This window comes from Bufo bufo, chromosome 1, assembly GCF_905171765.1.
Source record: "Bufo bufo chromosome 1, aBufBuf1.1, whole genome shotgun sequence".
NCBI classification, from domain to species: domain Eukaryota; kingdom Metazoa; phylum Chordata; class Amphibia; order Anura; family Bufonidae; genus Bufo; species Bufo bufo.
In genome coordinates, this window is record NC_053389.1 from 339,065,831 (window position 1) to 339,093,017 (window position 27,187).

The window sequence follows — 27,187 nt, forward strand, 5'->3', positions numbered from 1 at the left end:
AGAGTTATGTTTTTTTGTAATTTAGGTTTTATCTGTACATGTGCAAAAACAAATAGGACCATCCTTAGCATTAGGGTCCATTCACACATCCGCACCTTGGGTCCAGATCTGTTTCGGAATTATGCGGAACAAGTGCAGACCCATTCATTTTTAGTGGGGAAGGAAAAGATGCGGATAGCACACTGTTTGCTGTCCACATCCGCATTTCCGGTCCACGGCTCCGCAAAAAAAATAAAAAAATATTAGAACATGTCCTATTCTTGTCCGCAGCTGCGGACAAGAATAGGCATGTCTATTAGGCTGTCGGCCTGGTGTTTTGCGGATCTGCAAAACACTGGATGTGTGAATGGACCCTTAAATGGTTCAGTGTGCATGTGGATACAAATTTGAAACAAACACTTTACATACCAGTACACTTATCAATTTATTAAGAAAAATTGGTATAAACATTTGGAGCTGCAAAACTTTATGGCTCTCAAATTAATTTCAACTGAAGGACTAATGTTTTTTTATCTACAAAATTTTCTAATGTTAAACAAAAAAAACAATGCAATAAAATTATTGCAGAACTTAAAATTAAATATCTGCTTTTAATTAAATATGCAATCTCTTTAAGAGAGAACAAATTAAAGAGCCTTGTCTTAAAGGGGTTGTGCAAAGTTTTTAGGTTATCCCTTATCCACAAGGTAGGGGATAACTAGCTGATCGCTGAGGGTCCGACCATTCATTCTCTATGGGCAAGCCGGAGATAGTCGAGAACAGTGCTCAGCTACCTCGAACGCTTCCATAGAGAACAAATGGAGCAGCAGGGCGCATGCACAACCTGCCGCTCCATCAGAATGGGGGAATGGGATCCCCTTTCTCATGATCAATCAGGATCCCAGCGGTTGGACCCCAGAGATCAGCTAGTTATCCTCTATCCTGTAGATAGGGAACTACTTAAAATGGTGCCCATACACTTCTAATAACTGTTGGCAAACAGATGCTCTTACCCAACTATCCCATACACACACCAGGCATGCATGTGTGAGCAGTGGAGAGTTGTTTTGGCATCAGCTTATCTCCTGTGGGAACCACCAGACATGTGAATTCAAATATTCCAATCCTTCTTTCAACCAACATCTGCCATTTGGGGGAGAGGAGGCCAGAATATCTCATACACATGAGACTGTTGATCCCACTGAAATGGCACAAACTTCTTCAAGCGGACCTGTAACCCATCATGACGTGTGTTTTAGCAACTACAACTTGCAGGATGACAGGCCGAAATGGATGGACAAATGTCTTTTTTCGGCCTTATGTACTATGTTACTAGCATCTGTCATGTAATGACAATGTTGGAGTATCTATTATTATGACTGATGTACTAATCCTTCATTAGGGCTCATGCACACGCCCGTATTTTGCAGTCCACAAAAAATACGGATGAAGTCAGTGTGCATTCCGTATTTTGCAGATCAGAACAGCTGGCCCCTAATAGGACAGTCCTATCCTTGTCAGTCATGTGGACAAAAATAGGACATGTTCTATTTTTTTTTTTTTGCAGAACGGAAAAGGAATGCACACGGAGTAACTTGTGTCCTTGCATAGTCTGAAATTATCCTATAAGTCCTGCCAGTGTAAGGCCCCATTCACACGACCGTGGTGTGTTGCGGACCCGCAAATTGCGGATCCACAACACTACCGCCCAGCACCCCTATAGAAATGCCTATTCTTGTCCGCAAGCTGCGGACAATAGGACATGTTCTATCTTTTGCAGATCGGGGCCGCGCTCCGCAAATGCGGATGCTGACAGCACACTGTGTGCTGTCCGCATCCATTCCGTCCCCATAGAAAATGAATGGGTCCGCACCCGTTACGCAAAATTGCAGAACGAATGCAGACCCATTTGCGGACGTGTGAATGGAGCCTAAGACTGCACAGACACACCCAACTGGACCTTTGTTGCAAGCGGCTAGAAAATCATTCATAACTTAGTAATATCAAAAGGAATGAAATAACTAGTTGCTAAAACAGACATGTCAGGAGGGGTTACAGGTCCTCTAACAGTAATGGAAGGACACCACAAGACATATTCACCAGTAAAAGCTGAGATTTATCTGCAGACAACTGGCAAATGTGGATAAATTTGTCCAGATCTGCAAACCACTTCTGTGGAGGTGATAGATATAAGAGCAACAACAGGCTGTATGGAAAAGCTAATCAATGGGGAAAGGTTAGAAAGACACCTCTGGCAGGGTCTTATCTCCCTGAAGACCAAAATGATCAGTCTGATCCTTCTACATCCAGGGGAAAGTTGTAGGTCCGCCATTTACATTAGACTGGCAGGATAAGTGGGGCCACAAAAGGGAAAAAGGTGGTAAACTGAGGGAAAGGGTGTCTACCAACTGGATTTATTCATGCAGTACTACATGAGTACTGCAGTCCAGATCGCCATCTCTCATAGCCCCCCAGTAAACCCCCGCTGTGCACCCCTTAAAACTTTGCGGGATTACATAGTCCAGACTGTTGAGCTCAGGAGGCCCTCTCCATTATGTGCGTGTGGCTCAAGAGTCCAGGAGGTTATCCAGTAATATATGATGACCTATCCTCAGGATGGGTAATCATTATCAGATTGGCGCGTGTCCTACTCCCAGGACCCCTGCTGATCAGCTATGGGGGGTCGCCGCACTCAAAGGATCCCTGGAGAGCCGGCTCCCGACATCTCTCCCAAGCACATCACTGTACGTAGTACATCGGCTGTGCTTGGTATTGCAGCCCAGCCCCGTTCACTTCAATGGCGGTAAGGAGACCTTATCCTGTATGGGGTCCCATACAAGGAGACCTTATCCTGTATGGGGTCCCATACAAGGAGACCTTATCCTGTATGGGGTCCCATACAAGGAGACCTTATCCTGTATGGGGTCCCATACAAGGAGACCTTATCCTGTATGGGGTCCCATACAAGGAGACCTTATCCTGTATGGGGCGGAGGGCCACAAGGAAACATTATACTGCATAACGGCAACAAGGAGACACCCTGTATCGGTCCACAAGGAGACATTATACTGTATGAGGGTCAAAAGGTGATTATACTGTATGAGGCCACAAGGAGACATTATACTGCATAACGGCAACAAGGAGACACCCTGTATCGGGCCACAAGGAGACATTATAAAGTATGGGGCAGCAGGCTACAGTATTATATTAGACTTCAGCATCCACTGTTGGCCTAGTGTGTTATGTGATGTGTAGTTCATAAGGCTCACTAAACAGCACATGCTCAGATGATGCTACTGCTTTATAGAATGTATCGGCACCCATTTTAGAAGCGATGTCCAACTGCCACTATGAAGTCATTAAAATCTTGTGGTATTTAAGTAACCATGATATCACCATTTCTTAATACTGCGGTATTTTGTGGATACCGCTTTATCGCCCAACACTAGATAGGTCATCTATATTTATTACCGGATAACCCCTTTAATAGTGCTACAGTGCGGTGATAGAATGCCTTAACGGTGCTCTAATAAGCATTTAGCAATTGCACCCAATAGACACACATGAAGCAAAACAAGGGGCTACAAGAGATCATTTGCACTGGTCAATGCCATCCCAATTAGGAAGTTCCAAATGGTCCAAGAGTGTCCCATCTGCACTTGGTGCTGCTGACCATCTTAGATGCAGGGCCTGAGACATGCACATGGAGGCTCCATGGGTCAAAGGATGGGTGCGATTCAATGAGTGCTACATATGCAAAATGTGACTGTCCTTTCAAGAGGTAAATGTTTTGTATGGTTTAAAGACCATCTTCTAGTTATACAGTGCAGAATCAAGTCCATTTAATGCCAGGCTTTGTGCAAATTTCCCCATTGGTATAATCAAAACAAAAACAATCGCATGGCAAGAATAATCAATAAAAAAAATATATATATAAAGTTTCTTTGTATTTTTAAATCACACTTGTATGAATGAAAAACGATTGTCACCCTAATAACTGAATTTACTGAGTTTTACATCATAGACTGTAAATTGTTAATTAAAAAAAATATTTCCTCTAAACTATGTAATCAAGTCAAGTTTATGGCGATGCAGCCTAAAAATAGGCCCAAAAAGGCAAAAGAATGTTTAAAGTCTTTCAAAATACATAATCTTTTGTGTTTCTGAGAGAAGGCATTGCTTCGCTCACATTCTGATCCAGGCGACGGTAACCTGTATTTTTTGAGCAAAGACCATCTCTCCATCTTCTTCTTTGAACCAGCAGATATATCTGAATAAGGGCAAAAAAAAAATAAAAAATATTAGAATCTTTAGTTTTTAACAAAACACTGAAAAGTGCTCAAACTTAAGATGCAACTCTCCCCTAATTGAGCCCAAAAAACCCTTTAATTTGGAACCTATTGAGCCGGATTTATTAAAACTCCTGCAAAAAAGGTGAAGCTGAATGGTAGCAAGGGGAGAAAATGGAGCAGTTACCTATTGCATCGGTTTTGTAAATGTCCCTCAATCACATGCATGTTCATACAGCAACATATATGGACACAACTGTCGATGCCCATATCAACCATTCGTAGCGTGACTGATTATTTCAGAGGTGTGGAAAATGAAAGCAATCCAGTTGAAGGCCTCATGCATACTACCTTTCCGTTTTTTTGCAGTCCGCAAATCCGCCTTCTGCAATTTGCAGAACGGAACAGGCGGCCCATTGTAAAAATGCCTATTCTTGTCCGCAAAACAGACAAGACATGTTATATTTTTTTTGCGGGGCCACGGAGTGCTGGCCGCATCTTTTGCAGCCCCATTGAAGTGAATGGGTCCGCACCCGAGCCACAAAAACTGCGGCTCGGATGCGGACAAGAATGGTCATGTGCATAAGGCCAAAAAAGAATCACAAGGCAGCACTGTGGTCTTCAGTGGAAAGGTGGATCATTTATTCAACCCATGCAACGTTTCAGCTCCTCTCCATGGAGCCTGTCAAGCAGTGATCACAGTGCTCAATACATGTACCAAAATATACATAATTTGTATAAAATCAATCAATAAACGTGAATCAATATAAAAACTGTTGTAGGAATTTAAGGAATTCTTGAATTCTATAGATTCTGAAGTTAAATTTACATTGGTTGCATCAGAGTTGGAGATCCAATTTCTTGATGTAACGGTCAGAGATGGACACCATTTGAATACCGATTTCTACATAAAGATACACTACTCGGATATGATGGTAATCACCCGAAGCCTATGTGAAAACCCCTCCCTTTCAGCCAGTTACTGAGGGTAGAGAGGATTGTGGGAAGTGAGGTGACTTTGGAAGAAATGGGGGACAAACTTATCAAAAGAGGATACCCTAGGAAACTTGTGAGGACACACATAAGGAGGGTTTCATCTCTCTAGAAAAACTCTTCTACAAGGGACACAGACCCAGGTCTCTAACCCTAAACGTGTCCCCTTTGTTTCTCATTTTACATCAGAGTACAAAAGTGGGAAACATTGGCCTATATTAGGCAGTAACTTTAGACATCTACCAGAATTTAGTATTCCTCCTCTCTTATCGCCGTACATGTAATATAAAAGAGCAGTTAGTACACGCGGATGCAGGTACAACAGAACGTACATTTCGGGCCTATTTTGGCTCTACCAAAACGGGATGTTACCCATGCCATAATTGTGTAAGTTGCCCCCTTATGCTAAAGGGTTCTTCGTGTACACACCCTGAAACTGGGACAGCTTACAATATCAAGCATGTCGTCTATCTACTTGAATGCCCCTGCCACTCAAGTGCCGCTTCCCTCTTATGGGATTTCTTGGGGTGACGACACCATATGATGTGGGATTCTCACCCCTGTGGGCATCAGGGGGCTAATAAGTATCTGTGGCATAGCATTTATTGCTATAGGAGATTTGGAGGGATGTAGCGGTTAGGGATTGAGGACATGGATAATGTCTCCAATCTCAAATCCGCAATGGGTATGACGCAATTTATTTGCGTTTCCCATATAAACATCCCTTATCTCGCTATGCATATCACAATTGCAGGGTTGATGATCCGTTTACCCCGTTTCTATAGTTACCGCAGTTAGGATATTACAGTCCGCTTAGTCATGCGCAGTCAGTAGTATATGTGCAGCGAGCTCCATCTTCTGTATGGGCAGAGACACTGGATAGTCTCCCTTAACGCATGGGCGGGACAACCCCATGTTCTCGCGTGGCTCGAGGTCTGCGCACGCATATTGAATGCCAAGAGATTAACACATGTAGCAAACTAATGTGGGTGAGCGCTTCATACATTATATTATAGTACACACATGCACTTTATTTTGCACAGGTGCACTTTAGGTTTTTCATTATGAATAATGAATTGTAATTAGGGATTTTTACTAATCTATATTTTATCACAAATTGTGGGATCATGAAATTTGCACAGTGACTGATTATATAAATATTGTGATAATATGCTGTAATAGAGATCATGTTTTTATATAGATTTTTCACATTGATTGATTAATACAAATTATGTATATTTTGGTACATGTATTGAGCACTGTGATCACTGCTTGACAAAGGCTCCATTTGAGAGGAGCTGAAACGTTGCATGGGTTGAATAAATGATCCACCTTTCCACTGAAGACAGTGCTTCCTTGTGATTCTTTCTAATATATATTTTACACACTTTTTCCAAAAGTTTGCATCCCCTTTAAATCTTTACAGCCATTACTACTACTTGGCAGGATATAAAAGGGAAATGGTCGCTTCTGCTTTGCACCAGCTAAATAAATTCACCAGAAAACCATGTCTTCTATATATTACAACCTTAGTGATCTAACATGCACCTTCCCCTCTCACCGGTGAATTATTAACAAGTTTTCCATAGACTAGGAGCAAATGCACATAATACAAACGCCTCTTTATAATCCAGGGAAGTGAGCCACACAAAGAGGCTGTTGGTCAGGCAGACCCGGTTCATATGGACGGCCAGACCATGCGTCCCCTGGTGATAACTGATAACACTAAAGCTGGATCTGTGGAACTAGGCTTGTGGTTTCTATATAAAAATAAAAGTTGGCACCCCTCTAGGATTTTTGCTCCTTTAATTGTCAGACAGGCCAAGTACAGAAATCTGATGGTGTACTCCTCAGGCCAAACAATGCCACCTACAGCAAAAATGTGGGGAAAAAAAATACAAACAAGTTTGAAACTATTGGAAAACAACAAATGCTAATAGATGAAAGCGGATCGGTCAGCATGATATGCTTCCCTATGTAAATGAGGTGAAGGTCCATGCTTACTAGCAACTAAAAGCCTACAAATAAAAATTTGCCATTTGGAAACTTGGAGTGCAGAAAGATGACAATAGACACATGGGGGGGGGGGGGGGGGGGAAAGTAAAACAGGCTTAGGTGCCCAGAGCAACCAGTTAGAGTCCACCTTTCATTTTTGAGAGCTGCATTGGAAAATGAAAGGTGGAATCTGATTGGTTGCTATGGGCAACTAAGTCAGTGTTATTTTACAGCAGTTTTAATAAGTCTTCCTCGTAGTTTATGAGGAGTTCAATCTATTCATGGGGATAGACCCCCCCCATCCCACTCAGGACAGTGACTACAGGACGGGGGGAGGCTGTTGTATTCTTTCAGTGCTCCTAGAAAGCACATTTTATTAATTATTAATAAATTAATTATTTTATTCACATATTAAGCTGACAGATCCACGTTAAGGGATGCCATATTGGCTTTCCCCACGTGGACTATGGAAGTTATAAGAAAAAGGATACATACCCTTCGTTTGTTATGGTAGGCAATGTACACTACAGCAATTAATGACGCTATTATAACCAAGTGCATGAAGAAGTGACTGTCTTCATCAGTGTCCGATTCACTGTTGGGTTTAATCTCATAGTCATCGGAACTGTCTTCAGAATCTGTAACGGGATCTTTTTCATTTATACGTGGTATCAGCGTGTCCTCTTTATTCTTCACTGTTCCATCATAGTCATCATTTTCAAATAGATATTCTTCGTCATCATTCTCTGATTCTTTGGTAGAAGGCAGGCTGGCAGGAGCAGTGTCTTTGGTCTCAAACATCAGGTTGTCCTCGACAGAAGTATCTTCAGTAGGTTCGGCGTCAGTAGTTGCCTTTAGGTTTAGAATCTTGGTGATGGTGACTGAAGTCACAGAGCCCACTTTCTTGGTAGTCACTTGAGTCGCGCTGATAGCGGTCTCTTGTGTCGCGTCTTGTGTGGGTGTTAGTGCAACCTTTTTAGGTGGTTTGGTAGTTGGAGTAGCAGTAGCAACAGTGGTGTTTGTACCGCCTTCATTTTTACTTTCGTTTTTAGGTACAGTTGGCAAACTTGTGATGTTACTAGATGTAATGTCACTGGCAGTTTCATCCAAAGGACTCACAGAGTCTGTGGGTGTTGCTGGTCCACATAAAAGAAAGAAAAGATGAATTACTTTAGTTTTTTACTGAAAAATAAGCAGAGTGTATTTCAACAATGTAAAAAGAGATAACTAGTCACATAAACAACAAATATATATATAATTTACTCCAGAAGCTGGCGTCAATTATAGCTGAAATGCCAGCAAATAGCTGCCATAGATTTAAAATTCTGGGGCACAGACTGCTGGAAGATGTACCACGTTATACCTGTGCTTCCTAATAAACTTGGTGCATTTTGTGCTAGACTTTAGACTAAGACTGGTGTGTGTAACACCCATAAAATTTTAGGGCCCATGCACACGACCATATGACCTCCGCGATATACGGTCCATATGTCCCGAAGCGGCATTGATCGTGCCCACAGGAGTACACAGCATCATAGATTACAATGATGCTGTGGATGTCGGGCCGCCCGCGGGGCTATTGTCCCGCACTCATATGATCTTATGAGTGCAGGACAATAGTCCCATAGGCAGCCCGACGTGTAATCTATGATGCTGTGTACTCCTGTGGGCATGATCAATGCCGCTCCGGGACATATGGCCCGATCATGGACCGTATGTCTCGGAGGGCATACGGTTGTGTGCAACGGCCCTATGGAACAGTCTGAGGTTGTCACAACCGGCCCCACATTATTCAGGCATTCAGTTTTTGTAAACCAGGAGTCAAATGTGCTACAAAATATATCCCAAAGCTTCTTGCTATAAAAGTACACACGTGGCAGATGTTAGGCAGCAATTAACCCTTACTAGGAGCATTCTTTACTGAGTGAGTAAAGTATAGCGCAGTAAACCGTGGAAACCTAGCAGAACACGCTGTACAAGGACTCATGGAAAAGGTTCATCACCAGACACTGAACGTCAAAGAAAACCATTCATGACAGAATACAGAGTTACAGGACAACACTTGTTCTAACCCATAGAGGTTCTGCAGCAACAGATTTCTGTACAGAAATGGAAAAGAAAAGTGTTATTTGAGAACTTCACTCGTTCAGCAAGAAGAGACACATGAATAAGAAGCCTTTATGCTTCACTCAAAGAACTTGCACTCTGCTGAATAAAAGGTGTGGTGGATACTGATGGATGGTACTACGAAGAGTTAGATCAGGGGATGTGATAGGCCATCCTAAAAGGATGTATTTTTAGGGAGTTCTAAATTAAACTGATTGCTTGGGGTAGGGCATTCCGGAGAACTGGTGCAGTTTGGGAGAAGTCTTGGAGACGGAATGAGAGGTTCAGATCATAGGACATGTAAGTCTTAGGGAGTGAGATGAAGGGAGTGCAGCACTTTGGAGAGCTCTGTGGCTGAGAATGAGCAGTTTAAATTGAATCCTATACTGTATAGGTAACCAGTGCAATGACTGACACAGGGTGGAAGTATTAGAGTAGCCGTTAGATGAGCCTGGCTAGGATAAGATAGCTTGGAGCCGGGAGAATCTGGTGAGGGGAAGACCAATTAATAATGCGTTACAGTAGTCAGGACAAGAATGGACCAGGGTGCTAATGAGAATTTTCTGTTTTCATAGAAAGAAGAGGGCAGATTTTAGAGATGTTTTTGAGGGACAGGCTGCATGAGTAGGCAATCGGCTGAATATAGCGGATGAAGGAAAGATCAGTGTCATACATCACAAAGAAATGGCGGTTATGCTGCCTAGGAGTTATGGTAGGCCCGTACCATGAGCGAGAAATATCAGGGAGGTAGATGGAGAAAACACAAGAAGTTCAGTTTGAAAGATTCCGTTTTAGGGCTCATTCACACGGCCGTATGAACGGATCCGCACCCGTTCCGCAATTTTGGTCTGCGGATCCATTATTTTCTATGGGCCCTCAAAAGATGCAGACAGCACACCGCGTGCTGTCCGCATCCGTTATTCCTTACCGCAGCTCCACAGAAAAGATAGAACATGTCCTATAGGCATTTTCCATTATTGTTGCGGCCATGTGCGGTTCGCAAATTGCGGAACACACATAGCCGGTATCTGTTTTGCGGATCCGCAAAGCACTACAGCCGTCTGAATAGGCCCTGAGATAGAGAGAGGACATGATGTTAGAGACTGCAGACAGACAGTCACCATTTTATAGTACTGGATGAAGTAGAAAGTCATCAGTGTAGAGATGGTATTGAAAACCAAATCTAGTGAAAGAGGACCCAAGGAACCCCTACAGCAAGAGGGAGAGGAGGGGAAGTAGAACCAGCAAATGATGCACTGAAAGGGCAGCCAGAGAGATAGGAAGAAAACTAAGGCTCCATTCACACATCCACAATTCCGTCCGCATTTCCGTTCCCGAAAAAAATAGAACATGCCCTATTCTTGTCCGCAATTGCGGACAAGAATAGGCATATTCTATTAGTGCCGGCGATGTGCGGTCTGCAAAATGAGGAACGCACATTGCCGGTGTCAGTGTTTTGCGGATCCACAAAACACACACGGATGTGTGAATGGACCCTTAGACAGAGATGAGTCCTTAACCCCTTAGGGACCCATGACGTACCGGTACGTCATGTGTTGTTCCGATCACCGCCGCCCGGTGGGCGGTGATCGAAACAAGGTGCCTGCTCAAATCATTGAGCAGGCACCTCGGCTAAATGCGCGCGGGGGGGGGGGGGGGGCTCGTGAACCCCCGTGTCGGCGGAATGCATTGAAAGGAATATACCCCCCAAAAGTTCAAGTCCCAAAGTGGGACAAAGAATAAAGTAAAAAAAAAAAATTGCTAAAAAAATAGAAAAAAAAAAAAAAAGTATACATTTTAGGCATCACCGCATCCATATCGACCGGCTCTATAAACATATCACATGACCTAACCCCTCAGATGAACACCGTAAAAAATAAAAAATAAAAACTGTGCTAAACAAACATTTTTTGTCACCTTACATCACAAAAAGTACAACAGCAAGCGATCAAAAAGGTGTTTGCCCACCAAAATAGTACCAATCTAACCGTCACCTCATCCCGCAAAAAATGAGCCCCTACCTGAGACAATCGCCCAAAAAGTAAAAAAAACTATGGCTCAGAATATGGAGACAAACAATTTTTTTTGTTTCAAAAATGATATTGCGTAAAACTTACATAAATAAAAAAAAGTATACATATTAGGTATCGCCGCATCCGTATCGACCGGCTCTATAAAAATATCACATGACCTAACCCCTCAGATGAACACCGTAAAATTTTTTTAATAAAAACTGTGCTAAATAAATGTGCTAAAAGTGTAATAGCAAGCGATCAAAAAGTCACACGCACCCCAAAATAGTGCCAATAAAACAGTCATCTCATCCTGCAAAAATCATACCCTACCCAAAGTAATCGCCCAAAAACAGAAAAAATTATGGCTCTCAGACTATGGAAACACTAAAACATGATTTTTTTTGCTTCAAAAATGAAATCATTGTGTAAAACTTACATAAATAAAAAAAGTATACATATTAGGCATCGCCGCATCCGTGACAACCTGGTCTATTAAAATATCACATAATCTAACCTGTCAGATGAATGTTGTAAATAAAAAATAAAAACTGTGCCAAAACAGCTATTTCTTGTCATCTTGCTTCACAAAAAGTGTGATATAGAGCAACCAAAAATCATATGTACCCTAAACTAGTACCAACAATACTGCCACCCTATCCCGTAGTTTCTAAAATGGGGCAACTTTTTTGGAGTTTCTACTCTAGGGGTGCATCAGGGGGGCTTCAAATGGGATATGGTGTCAAAAAACCAGTCCAGCAAAATCTGCCTTCCAAAAACCGTATAGCATTCCTTTCCTTCTGCGCCCTGCCGTGTGCCGGTATAACTGTTTACGACCACATATGGGGTGTTTCTGTAAACTACAGAATCAGGGCCATAAATATTGAGTTTGGTTTGGCTGTTAACCCTTGCTTTGTAACTGGAAAAAAATATATATTAAAATGGAAAATCTGCCAAAAAAGCGAAATTTTGAAATTGTATCTCTATTTTCCATTAATTCTTGTGGAACACTTAAAGGGTTAACAGTTTGTAAAATCAGTTTTGAATACCTTGAGCGGTGTAGTTTCTAGAATGGGGTCATTTTTGGGTGGTTTCTATTATGTAAGCCTCACAAAGTGACTTCAGATCTGAACTGGTCCCTAAAAATTAGGTTTTTGAAAATTTCTGAAAGATTTCAAGATTTGCTTCTAAACTTCTAAGCATTGTAACATCCCCAAAAAAAAAAAATATCATTCCCAAAATGATCCAAACATGAAGTAGACATATGGTGAATGTAAAGTAATAACTATTTTTGGAGGTATTACTATGTATTATAGAAGTAGAGAAATTGAAACTTGGAAATTTGCCATTTTTTACAAATTTTTGGTAAATTTGGAATTTTTTTATAAATAAAAATGAAATTTTTTTACTTCATTTTACCAGTGTCATGAAGTACAATATGTGACGAAAAAACAATCTCAGAATGGCCTGGATAAGTCAAAGCGTTTTAAAGTTATCAGCACTTAAAGTGACACTGGTCAGATTTGCCAAAAATTGGCAAGTCCAGAAGGTGAAATAGGGCCGAGTCCTTAAGGGGTATTCCCATCACAGACAATGGGAGCATATCGCTAAGAGATAAGAGCAGCACTTGGTGGTGGATGGACCCCGGGAAATTCGGGGTCCTCCAGCCACAGCTCTCCCCGCTCCGTTCTCGTTGTAGATGCAGGTCCCAGAGGTGGGACCCGCAACTATTCGACAATGGGGGCATATCCTAGCGATATGCCCTCATTGTCTGTGATGGGAATACCCCTTTAAGGCTAATAGATTGAAGTATGCCAAATAGGACTTGGTGGTCTACAATGACTAATGCTGCAGAGAGATCCAGAAGAATGAGTAAAGAGTAGTCACTTTGCGTTTAGCGGTCATTGGTCACTTTATTGGATGAGATGATAGTAGACCGGAGCTTAGAGATAAGGAGGAGAGAAAGGTCGGTTAGTTGAACAAGACAGTTAAGAAAAAAAAAAAAATATTTGTAGTAAGGGGTAGATTGTTATCTGACTCTCACTAGGTCAAGCGCAATTCAAAAACACATTCATCAGGAATTAAAATGGACCATGAGGGGCTGATCCCGGCACCCACCAGCCGCTATTCTGTTATTTCACAGCATTGTGATTGTTTAAGAATTTTCATGGGGTTCAAGTGCATCTAATGGGGAGCAACCATGCACATTAACCCCGTGATGTTGCAGGAGACTGCTGATGGCTGCCACGACCAGTAATAAAGCTCCTTACTTCCAGTGGCATGATCAGCAAGTAAGGAGCTTGCAGCCAACTGGTCCACTTCGGCAGGCTTTAAGGCCAGAGGACATATAGCGCCAACCCTGTGTAAGATAGTTGTGGAGGGGAACACATCTTTAGCTGCTCAACTGGTGGGTTAGGCAGCCTGTCAGAGGCATGGTATTTAGACTAATGGTACCTTTACTGAAGCCAATTATTGTGTAAATTATTGTTAAATTGAGCAAAACTGCAAGGTTATCGAGCAGTGTTAAAGCAGTGAACAATGGACCGTCGACCAACAATCAGTAGATTTTTTGTTGGTTTAATCGTTTATGTGAGCACAAAGATCATCGTTGGATGGTAACGATTACATACGTGTAAACAGGAATCGTCCACTGCACACTTTGTGCAAATGCAACTATCTGCTTTTCAAATGATGGAATATGCGATTGAAATTACGATTTTGTGAAGGATAATCGGCGCGTCTAAAGGGTCATTGTTGAACAATAAGGATGCCAACATGAGACATTGTTTTAGTCAGCATCTTAGGCTACTTTCACACTGGCGTTTTGGCTTTCAGTTTGTGAGATCCGTTCAGGGCTCTCACAAGCGGTCCAAAAACTGATCAGTTTTGCCCTAATTCATTCCGAATGGAAAAGGATCCGCTCAGATTGCATCCGTTCGCCTCCAGAGCGGAATGGAGACGGAACGGAGGCAGACACCAAAATGCGGCTTGCAGTGTTTTGGTGTCCGTCTGACGAAACCGAGCCAAACAGATCCGTAAATCAACTCCTAAGACTTCTTGTGCAGACGACAGATAATTTATGAATTCAAGTGAATACTTTGAATGCTGCCGTTTTTTCACTGGGACATAGACATTAATGAAGTCTGTATATGATGGAGATGTAGGGATCCCAGTGCCTCATCTGTGTAGAAGTCCTTGTATAAACTAACTGAAATCCGAAGCACAGTTGTATAATGCATTCATTTTACAAGCCATTGGTTAAGTGCATCCAGATGTTCCACTCATGCTGAGACGCCTCTTAGAAAATTCCAGCTGTTAACGGTACCATCTGCTACCCTAGGTCCTTGTACTTCATTATTAAGTCTTCTCGGCAGGAAACTACATATGGCGGCGGCAGTGTAGCACTTAGATGTAGAAGGTGTGTCCAGGTAATAAAAGGAAGATGCGCTATACACTGCAGGCGTATTTCTGGATAGTAAATGACCCCCAATGTCTCTACCAGTGCGGATATGCTGCAGATTTCTAAATCCTCATGGCGGATCATTTTCCGCTTTGCTGGTACTGTATTGGGGCTCGTTCACATGAACGTGTGAAGCCCGTGTCCGTGGTCCGCAAATTGTGGTCCGCAATGCACGGGCACCGTCCGTGGGGCAGGTGCATCGGGATTGCAGACCGTGATCCCTCCATTCCACAAAAAGATAGAACTTGCTCTATCTTTTTGCAGTGCGGAAGCACGGAATGGAACCCCAGAAAGCACTCCGTAGGGTTCTGTATCTCCGGATTTGCGGACCCATTGAAATAAATGGGTCTGCATCCGTGATACGGAATGGCCACGGAACGGTGCCCATGTATTGCGGATTCGCAATACGGCAACGGGCATCACATGTTCATGTGAACAAGCCCTTACCCTGCTTTCTTCCTGCATGCAATCTGCGCGTAATCCGCACCGTGTGCAGCCACCGTAATGTAGCTGAACCAGAAACTGGACTATTAGAAGCCAGATTAAAGAAAGTTGCGGGGTTTTGCTAGGTTTTGGTTTGACTAGATGACGCATCAGAAGGAAAGTGAGATTGGTTGCTACAAGCAGAAGTTTATAGTGGGTGGAAGAATGTCCCCTATGAAGTCTGACTTCTCATATTCAGCCTGAAACGCAGCATCGACCACATATTACTCCTCAGCTGACAGACTGAAAAACCTGGGCATGACCTAGAAAAAGTGATGGCGAACCATTTAGAGGCCAAGTGCCCAAACTGCAAGCCAAAACCCACTTATTTATCACAAAGTGCCAACATGGCAATTTACCCTGAATACTACAATCCAATATACACTGCTCAAAAAAATAAAGGGAACACAAAAATAACACATCCTAGATCTGAATTAATTAAATATTCTTCTGAAATACTTTGTTCTTTACATAGTTGAATGTGCTGACAACAAAATCACACAAAAATAAAAAAAATGGAAATCAAATTTTTCAACCCATGGAGGTCTAAATTTGGAGTCACACTCAAAATTAAAGTGGAAAAACACACTACAGGCTGATCCAACTTTGATGTAATGTCCTTAAAACAAGTCATAATGAGGCTCAGTAGTGTGTGTGGCCTCCACGTGCCTGTATGACCTCCCTACAACGCCTGTGCATGCTCCTGATGAGGTGGCAGACGGTCTCCTGAGGGATCTCCTCCCAGACCTGGACTAAAGCATCTGCCAACTCCTGGACAGTCTGTGGTGCAACGTGACGTTGGTGGATACGAGACATGATGTCCCAGATGTGCTCAATTGGATTCAGGTCTGGGGAACGGGCGGGCCAGTCCATAGCATCAATGCCTTCATCTTGCAGGAACTGCTGACACACTCCAGCCACATGAGGTCTAGCATTGTCTTGCATTAGGAGGAACCCAGGGCCAACCGCACCAGCATATGGTCTCACAAGGGGTCTGAGGATCTCATCTCGGTACCTAATGGCAGTCAGGCTACCTCTGGCGAGCACATGGAGGGCTGTGCGGCCCTCCAAAGAAATGCCACCCCACACCATTACTGACCCAATGCCAAACTGGTCATGCTGGAGGATGTTGCAGACAGCAGAACGTTCTCCACGGCGTCTCAAGACTCTGTCACGTCTGTCACATGTGCTCAGTGTGAACCTGCTTTCATCTGTGAAGAGCACAGGGCGCCAGTGGTGAATTTGCCAATCTTGGTGTTCTCTGGCAAATGCCAAACGTCCTGCACGGTGTTGGGCTGTAATCACAACCCCCACCTGTGGATGTCGGGCCCTCATATCACCCTCATGGAGTCTGTTTCTGACCGTTTGAGCAGACACATGCACATTTGTGGCCTGCTGGAGGTCATTTTGCAGGGCTCTGGCAGTGCTCTTCCTGTTCCTCCTTGCACAAAGGCGGAGGTAGCGGTCCTGCTGCTGGGTTGTTGCCCTCCTACGGCCTCCTCCACGTCTCTTGATGTACTGGCCTGTCTCCTGGTAGCGCCTCCATGCTCTGGACACTACGCTGACAGACACAGCAAACCTTCTTGCCACAGCTCGCATTGATGTGCCATCCTGGATAAGCTGCACTACCTGAGCCACTTGTGTGGGTTGTAGACTCCGTCTCATGCTACCACTAGAGTGAAAGCACCGCCAGCATTCAAAAGTGACCAAAACATCAGCCAGGAAGCATAGGAACTGAGAATTGGTCTGTGGTCACCACCTGCAGAACCACTCCTTTATTGGGGGTGTCTTGCTAATTGCCTATTATTTCCACCTGTTGTCTATCCCATTTGCACAACAGCATGTGAAATTGATTGTCACTCAGTGTTGCTTCCTAAGTGGACAGTTTGATTCACAGAAGTGTGATTGACTTGGAGTTACATTGTGTTGTTTAAGTGTTCCCTTTATTTTTTTGAGCAGTGTAGTACATCTTCCACGTACTTAATCATTTAGCTATAATAGCCTGCCTACATTCAGTGCGCTGCCTGTGCTGTGCATAGTGCGTCCTGCGCTGATGACTGGCAGGAAAAGTCTAAGGCATACGGTACACCATAGACTTTTTCAAGGGTGCAGGTGCCCACAGAGGGGGCTCTGAGTGCCACCCCTGGCACCCGTGCTATAGGTTCGCAAACACTGACCTAGAACAAGCAGGTATCCATCATGACCCTACTGGTCTACACTGCCTGGTTACATGGCTGTCACCTCTGCTAGAACTATTTATGGCATAGCATTGTTCACTGTCACAGCACGCCCAGGTACAAGGATAGTCTTTCATAGCCAACACATTAACACTTTCAACTCTGTGTGAGCCGGAACAGGCCCTATCAAAGGCTTTACCACCGATATATGAGCAAGGCTGGGGCTACACGAGGATCATGGTCGCAACACTCACTGAACGATGAAGGATCGCCGTGCAGCCACTGAACTGAATCCCACTCGGCTGGATTGTTTGCAATTCTGGGGTCACTTCAATGCACAGCGATCCTTGCAACAAGTGTCGTGGCCAAGATCACAGAAATAGGTCAGAAATCTATTGTGCCAGAAAACGGATCCGTCCCCATTGACTTACATTGTGTGCCAGGACGGATCAGTTTGGCTCGGTTTCGGCAGACACCAAAACGCTGCAGGCAGTGTTTCGGTGTTCGCCTCCAGAGCGGAATGGAGACGGAACGGAGGCAAACTGATGCATTCTGAACGGATCCTTTTCCATTCAGAATGCATTAGGGCAAAACTGATCCGCTTTGGACCACTTGTGAGATCCCTGAACGGATCTCACAAACTGAAAGCCAAAACGCCAGTGTGAAATTAGCCTAAGCTGTGACAGTGCACATGGACAGACGTCTGTCCAGCTGTACTCTGTTCCCAGAACCAGATGGCATCCTTCCTCCACGTCTGCTTTGTGTATGCTACATTGGAGATACCCAAAGATGGAGGAAAGTCTCCAGGGGACAAAGTAAGAGCTTCAGAAGACATAAGAGTGTGGCAGTAGTAGATCACTGGATAGGTGCACATCATTGTATGAGCTTAGGAAGTAGCTTCATGAGGCCATCAAGAGTAGAATGGTCACTCTCTTCGGTCAAAGTACAACAAATAAATCCAACACAATCTGCTGGAAAAGTCAGGCAAATATATACAAAAACAGACCAAACTGCAGTGGGTGACACGGTCAGATCTCCAGAGAAATCCTGCCATGTCACAGCTGATGCTAGAGAAGGTCTGGTGGCATACACCCTTTCTCAGATCAGTCAGACATCAAATATTGCTGCCGACCTGATGACCAAAGCAATACTAGCAACATTTATTAGCATCTAGCAGAGAACGTAAAAAATGTCCACACAGGTTTTTCCAAACCACGTGGAAGATATTTGCAAAAACCTCATCCATGCTTCACGTTTCTGCCCGCAGGTCTGGTTGGAAAATCTAAGGTGTATTTGCTATAACAAGTCTTCTGCACATTGTGTGGAGGCTATACGATGGCACACCGATTCCAGTACGACTGTACCACAGTGACATCAGGACATCCAATGTGGTATCGAGCAGATTATGGGCACTTGTCTCAGCTGAGCTTGCATGTGTTATCAATAGGGAAAGGGGAAGAAACGGCACAGACACTTAAGCTGGTATGTTAAGTTCCTTGAGAACAAATGACCAGAAGTAGAAATCTAATAAGCCCAATCCCTCTGTGCACCTGACATCTGCCAGGGGAGACTTGAATCGCCCCCTATAACAAATCTGTGGATTTAGTGCTGTTCGTGTAATGTGTGCGGGCACCTCTGAAGGCACCCATACACCTAAGCACAAAGTGCTGACTACTTTCTGTGATGGGCGTGTGCAAACGCTACGGCAGATGTTTTGGTCCTGCAAATACTCTGAAACGGCTGCAAAGCGGGAGTATGGGGTGTCAGATCCCCGCTGATCAGATAATGATAACCGAGGATAAACCAACATAAAAGTGGACAATCCCTTTAAAAAGAGACCTTCTGGATTTAGGGGGGGGGGGGGAGAATATCACACTAACTGGGGAACAAAGACAACATTTACATGGTGACCGCCTTTTCATCTTTTCAGCTGCAACTCAAAAGCCCCTCTTCTGCCATCTAAGATGGCCGCACAGCTCCTCAAGACTACCAAACGCATTCTGTGCCTTTGCTAGTCTCAGCCACTTCTTGCTGACTGTGGACATGAACAGTGTTCACATCGGCCGTATTCACATCACCGATTTATCAGAACAGAAAAAAAACCAAAAAAAGATCCTGTATTTTAACTCTTAAGAGGACCAGGTGATTTTCTGTTTTTGCGTTTTCATTGTTCACTTCCCACCTTCCCAGGGTGATAACTTTGTAACTTTTCCGTTCACATAGACTTATGAGGGCTCATTTTTTGAGGGACAAGTTGTACTTTCTATTAGCACCATTTATGTTTGCATACAATGTAGAAGGAAAAAAATAAAATAAATTCTGCAACAGTTTTATGGGGTTTGTTTTTGTGATGTTCACTATCCAGTAAAATTGACCTATTACCGTATATACTCGAGTATTAGCCGACCCGAATATAAGCCGAGGCCCCTAATTTTACCCCCAAAAAATGGGAAAAATTATTGACTCGAGTATAAGACTAGGGTGGGAAATGCAGCTATAATGCAGAGTGTATGTGTATATAATGCACACACTCTACATTATATACACACATCTGCAAGAGGGTGACTCAGATTGATGGGAGTCTGACTCTTACTCCCTGTATTTAATGCAGAGTGTGTGCATTATATACACACACACTCTGCATTAAATACAGGGAGCCATCCACAGACCCCCCCCCCCCTAAACAGTGCCATCCACAGATCCCCCCCCTAAACAGTGCCATCCACAGATCCCCCCCCCCCTAAACAGTGCCATCCACAGATCCCCCCCCCCTAAACAGTGCCATCCACAGATCCCCCCCCTAAACAGTGCCATCCACAGATCCCCCCCCCTAAACAGTGCCATCCACAGATCCCCCCCCCTAAACAGTGCCATCCACAGATCCCCCCCCCCTAAACAGTGCCATCCACAGATCCCCCCCCCTAAACAGTGCCATCCACAGATCCCCCCCCCCTAAACAGTGCCATCCACAGATCCCCCCCCCCTAAACAGTGCCATCCACAGATCCCCCCCCCCCTAAACAGTGCCATCCACAGATCCCCCCCCTTAAACAGTGCCATCCACAGATCCCCCCCACCCTAAACAGTGCCATCCACAGATCCCCCCCCCCTAAACAGTGCCATCCACAGATCCCCCCCCTTAAACAGTGCCATCCACAGATCCCCCCCCCCCTAAACAGTGCCATCCACAGATCCCCCCCCCCTAAACAGTGCCATCCACAGAACCCCCCCTAAACAGTGCCATCCACAGAACCCCCCTAAACAGTGCCATCCACAGATCCCCCCCCCCTAAACAGTGCCATCCACAGATCCCCCCCCCTAAACTGTGCCATCCACAGATCCCCTACAGTGCCATCCACAGATCCCCCTCCCCGACGCTCACAGCAGTATATTTATAAACGAATCAGTAACTACCGGTACTTTAACTTTAATCATTGCTCATTGCTGAGCTCTTTACTCTGATTTGGATATCTTACTTTGTCTTCGCTCCGGTAATAGCAGGCAGTGAGGGGGGCGGCGCTCACTCACTGACGCCACGCGCCTGCTCCCACTAGGCGGCGCAGGCGCGTGACGTCAGTGAGCGCCGCCCCCCGCACTGCCTGCTATTACCGGAGCTAAGACAGACCTAGACTCGAGTATAAGACGAGGGGGGTTTTGAGCACAAAAATGTGCCAAAAAACTCGTCTTATACTCGAGTATATACGGTACCTTCATTCTTCAGGTCAGTATGATTAAAACATACCACTTGGATAGTTTTCCTTGCATTTTAATACAAAAAGAAATTTCAAACCCTGAAAAAAAAAAAATTCTCTTCACCATAATCTGACCCTTATAACTCTTTCGTAGTTAAGGTATACGTACAGAGCTGTGTGAGGGCTCTTTTTTGCGGGGCGATCTGTACTTTTCAGTGATACCACCTTGAAGTGTGTGACTGATAACTTTTTATATTACAGAGACCGTTTATTTTTTTCCGTTAAGCCACTCACTGTATTGGATAAATATTGTTATATTTGAATAGTACGGGTGTTTTCACATGCAGCAATACCCATGATTTGTATTTTTTTTATTGGTTACGTATTTTGATTTTTGGGAAAGGCGGGTGATTTGAACTTTTATATTTTTATATTATTTTTTTATATTTGTAAAAGCTTTTTTCAAGTCACTATATATATAGGTGACTATAACTGGCAATTATTAGATTGCCCATTGTGTTCTGTGATGGCTATATAGTTATCATTGAACACAGTTTTCAATATAATACAGTGCTACCACCTAGTGGCTTGTATTGGTATATTTTACTAATAGCTACCAAAGCCTGATTGAGGCTTCGGTCTACTGGTATAGCATAACAGGTTCTCCTATCTCACCCGGGGAGCGTTGTTACAGGAGGACGCAGCTCCTGCTTCCGGGCCACTTAGATGCCTTCGTCACATTTGACCCCAGAATCTGAGGGGCCTTATGGCTGATTGCATACATCTGCCACAGGTCTCTGCCGTTTGAAACAGCAGAAACCCGGCAGCTACGGCGCCCGCTGTACATACAAGTGGGCAGCCTGTTTAAAGTCACAACTTCTGCCAAACATATATGGCGACTGACGCACAGGCTTCGGTCTATTAGTATAAGCATAACCGGTTCCCCAGTCTCAACCGGGGAGCATTGTTATGGGAGCGGGAGCGCAAGGCTCCGGACCACTCAGGGATTAAATTAATGCGATCTGACGCAGGTCTCTGTTGTTCGCAACTTCCGTATGGCGACGGTCGCAAAGGGGTTAAAGGAAATGTGTCACTGAAAATTGTATCTGCCCGTTAGATAGTGACACACATACTTTTTTCCTATTCTGGATTTATTTTTTGATTGCATATTTTTTCTATTCTGTTTCCTGAACATGACTATGGGGGCGGCCACCTTGCCTGAGTTGTTCTTAACAGCATTTACACAGCATAAAAAAAATATATACTTTATGGCAGCCCCATGGTCCATAAACACAATGGTCAGGAGGGGATGGGAGAGTTTTTAGGCATGCTCTGTCCAGAGGTCCATTATACAAGGAAAGAATAGATAACCCCTTTAACAATCGCCTATTGTGAATGGTGAATCCTGTCTTATCTGTACACAGAGGTGATATCATTACAGGCAGGATTAGAATGCCAGATAATCAGGTAACTGCAGTAAAGTGATCTGTACAGTCCAAGAACTGGCGCCTATTATTAGACTTCGTGGCCAGTGCAAAAATGGACGGGCAGCAATGCAGCCACACATTCTCTTGGGTGTAGCAGACCGGGTACTTTCACACTTGCGGTTTTATCTCCGTCCAGAATTCCGGAACACTTGCCGGAATGCCGGATCTGGCATTTTTTCCCATTGACATGCATTAATGCCAGATCCGGCCCCGAGTGTTCCGGCAAAACTGATCCGTCATTCCGGTCTGCGCATGCCCAGACCGCAAAAAATGTGAAAAAAAATAAATGCCGGATCCGTTTCTCCCCATGACACCGGAAAGACGGATCCGGCATTTTAATGCATTTGTCATACGGATTAGGATCCTGATCAGTCTGACAAATGCCATCAGTTTGCATGCGTTTTGACGGATCCGGCAGGCAGTTCCGGCAACCTTTTCCTATAGTGTGCAACAACGGCCACTGCTGCTGGATTGCAGGGTGGTTGTAACCATGGAAACGAGCAGTGTATAATGTGATGGAAAAAATGAATCCAGCCAGCAAAGGAGGCAATATGGACAATCACAATACATTAGTTAGTGGGCTTGTATTCACTTTCTTTACATGATGCATGCCATTTGGTGAAGTGAGACAGCCCTTTAATCAAATTACAGGTGTGCCACCTCCATGAAGCAAACACCCTTGTTTCATCATCCACAAAGTGCATTACAAAGGAGACAAGTAGATTTAGTTGGTAAACAGCAGCACAAAAGGGGAAAAACCGTAATCTCATATCTAACAGGGAAGATCTCTGGCTATTCAAAGCAGACTTCTCGTCTCCACAAATGGTGGACAGATCAGTGGTTTCATACCACCATAGAAAGTGTCAGATGGCATGCTTTGTACCTACAAAACCACTAACGGTACCCATCCATCTCTCCCGCCTCCCCATACACACGCATGCTCAGCTGCTAGAAGGCCAAAAGGATTGTGCATTGAAATCCAAAGCTCAGAATTAGTGCTGAGCGAACTTGTGTTTTAAGTTCGGCGTCTAAAGTTTGGGTTATCGAAGAATCGCATTATGGATTCTAAATTCCGTTATGGTGCGTGGTAGCGGAATCCATAACTAGATTCTTCAATAACCTGAACCCGAACTTTAGACGCCGAACTTAAAACACAAGTTCGCTCAACACTACTCCGAATCTTTCAGACCCCTGACATCACCTGGGAGCATTCACACATTAGGGTGCATTCACACGACCGTAAGTGTTCTGCAGTCCGCAAATTACGGATCCACAAAACACGGACCGCACATAGCCAGCACTATATAGAGAATGCCTAAGCTTGTCTGCGGTTGCGGACAAAAATAGGACACGCTCTATCTTTTTTGCAGGGCCATGGAACGGAACAACGGATGCGGACATCACACGGTGTGCCATCCGCATCTTTCGCGGACTCATTGAAATGAATGGGTCCGCACCCGTTCCACAAAATTGCGTAATGGATAAGGATCTATTTATACCGTCGTGTGAACGCACCCTTGAGAGCGATTGTATCCGTTCAGAACGGATTCGTTTGCATTATGAAGAACAAAGTCAAAACAGATCCGTCCTGACGTATATTAATGGAGGATGGATCCGTTTTCAATTGCACAATATTGTGTCAGTGAAAACGGATCCGCTCTCATTGACTTACATTGTAAGTCAGGACTGATCCGTTTGGCTCTGCATCGCCAGGCGGACACCAAAACGCTGCAAGCAGCATTTTGGTGTCCGCATCCAGAGCGGAATGGAGCCAAACTGATGCATTCTGAGCGGATCCTTATCCATCAGAATCTATTGGGGCTGAACTGATCCGTTTTAAACCGTTTGTGAGATCCTTAAAATGGATCTCACAAACGGAACTCAAAACGCCAGTGTGAAAGTAGCCTAAAGTGTATGAGAGGACTAAGCAGAAGGCCCTCACCTATTGAGACCATGTTCTACAACCACGTATCTTGACCTACCACAATGACGGTTTACATAGTGCCAGAAGTTGTGACACCACTTGGTGTGATTGCTACTTTACATTCACCGCTGTAACATGTGGGGCACCTCAGGTTGGAGGGACCCCAAATCAAGGAAGGCTGTAAAGATTGAGAACATTAACCAAACCTGTATGAAGTTATCCGGGACCTACTAAGGCCTCATGCACAGAGAGCGGTCCGTGGTAACCCGGCCGGGATTCCTTCTGACAGCAGGAGCGCACAGCGTCATTGGTTGCTATGACGCCGTGCACTTCATGCCGCCGCTGCTGTACAGCGATACACTGGTATGATCTATACGACTGTATCACTGTACAGCAGCGGCGGCATGAAGCGCATGACGCCGTGCGCTCCTGCTGTCAGAAGGAATACCGGCCGGGTTACCACAGATCGCTCACGGCCGCGTGCATGAGGCCTAAAAGGAATGACAGAGTGGAATGCCCATAGAGAATAATGGAAATGTAATATTTGAATTAGACACAGAACCATTTGATATATCTAATAAATATTTAGCAGACATACTCTCCAAACTCTGTGGGTTTATTTTAAATTAAGATTAAGTGAGATTATCATTGGTTTCTATGGAATGACAAGAGGAATGACACAATGGAATGTCCATAGACTATAATGGGAAGTAAATTCTCAGCTCATTTGCAGGTAAATCTGTGTTATGTAGGACATTAACATGATAATCCCACTTAATCTAAATTTTAAATAATCTCACTGAACTTGAAGAGTAAGCCTGCTACAGATTTATTTGATATGTTAAATGGTTCAGGCACCAAGTCATGTTTTACTTCCCATTATCGCCTATGGGCATTCCATCACCTTTGCATTCTATAGAAAACGGTTATAATCCAAGGTAATTTTCATTTTACAATGAACACTTGCGCTAAAGGTTAATGTCCTAGATAACACAGATTTACCTGCAAATGAGCTCATAGTTTACTTTCCATTTCAGTCTATGGGCATTCCATTGTGTCATTCACCCTCGTCATTCTACAGAAAACAGTGATAATTGCACTTAATCAACATTAAATAATCCCACTGAACTTGGAGCGTAAGCCTGCTAAATAACTATTAGATATGTCAAATGGTTTTGTCTCCAATTCAAATATTACATTTCCATTAATCTCTATGGGAATTCCACTCTGGTCCATTATTTTCTATGGGCAGTTCACTTTCCTGTTAAAGTCTATGGGCATTCCATTATCCTACATCCAGAAAGGAACCATAGTGCTTGTACTTGGCCATTTCTAACAGGCCCATAGAGATGACTGGAGCGCTGGACACAAATACGTGTCTGCTAGTCCATTCCAATGGGGAGCGCTGATCCCTGTAGTCCCAATCAGCGCGGGGCCCACCAATCAGAAACGTATCCCCATCAATCCAAACTGCTGGGAGGGATCCAAGTGTCTTCTCACCAACTTCTACAAAGAAATACCTGCCCCCCTATATGAAAGGTCACCCAACACACCCATAGAAGACAATACACTGCGAATGAACTTCACCCCATGCTCATCTGACTAACAGCAGAAGAGAAGACCCTGACCATGACTATGGTTCCCACCCCAGCATCAGACATCTCATCACTGACCGCCAGAAGACCAAACAGTTCCAGAACTTCAGACAAATCTCAGGCGCATCCTAAAGGGTTATGGGAAATGTAGTCCAGTCACTGTCTGTCAGGGAATTAACCCTATCCATACTTACTACTGGCTATTGCTGCGGTGAGCGCTGTGACCACACAGAACTGCAGCACGGTGACAAGCAGCAGCCAGGAAGAACTCCCGAGTCTTCGCGACGTCTTGAAGGCGGCCATGATGAAGCAGGAAGAGACGTGTTGGCACTCAGAGACCAGGATGTATGCCGTCACACAAAGGAGTGTGTATGTGAAGTGCCTGCCTGGGCAACTGGCGGGTGCTGGTATTTATAACGTCGGCCCCACCCCCTTACCGCTATTTACCAATCAGAGAGCGCTACGGGTCTGTCGCCCCTCCCAGGGGACGCGCGCATAGGGTGCGCCACTATTCAGTTCGCTGCCCTAGCCTGAAGTAAAAGGGCTTGTCCAATATACTTATATAATGGAATCTCGCCACCTCATTACCCCTGTGCCTATGTGTTTTACCACTGATTTACTATTCCTGGGATCTGCTGTGGTGAAACTACGACTCCCAGCATGCACACTTGCTTGGCTTTTCTCCCCTGTGAATGGAGCATGCTGGGAGTTGTAGTTTCACAACAGCTGAGCCCTGTACTACTGACACCACTATGAAATTACACAACAATCACATGCAAGCATTTTAAAGGGAACCTGTCACCTAGAAAACGTATATTAAACCGCCAGCAGTACCTTATTGCAGCCTGTACCATGATTATAAAGGGGTCTGTGTCTTTTCTGTGCAATGCGCCAAAAGTCTGAAAAAACTTTTATTCAACAGGCCACGCTATGTAAACGATAGCCTTGAAGTCAGTAATAGCAGCCCCCCCTGTGCCCCGCCCCCTTTCCTGCGCC

The 27,187-nt window shown here is 44.3% G+C and overlaps 1 protein-coding gene across 1 annotated transcript; it reads right to left on the reverse strand.

Annotated features, from left to right (window-relative positions):
- Window positions 1–3,110: 3,110 nt before the first annotated feature.
- Window positions 3,111–26,570, reverse strand: C1H5orf15 (chromosome 1 C5orf15 homolog). The gene is made up of 3 exons (XM_040442376.1): window positions 26,386–26,570; window positions 7,752–8,392; window positions 3,111–4,249 (listed from the first exon to the last, which is right to left on the reverse strand). The coding sequence occupies exons 1-3, from the start codon at window positions 26,492–26,494 to the stop codon at window positions 4,118–4,120; spliced, it is 882 nt and encodes a 293-aa protein (XP_040298310.1). The 5' UTR covers window positions 26,495–26,570; the 3' UTR covers window positions 3,111–4,117.
- Between the last annotated feature and the right edge of the window lie 617 nt (window positions 26,571–27,187).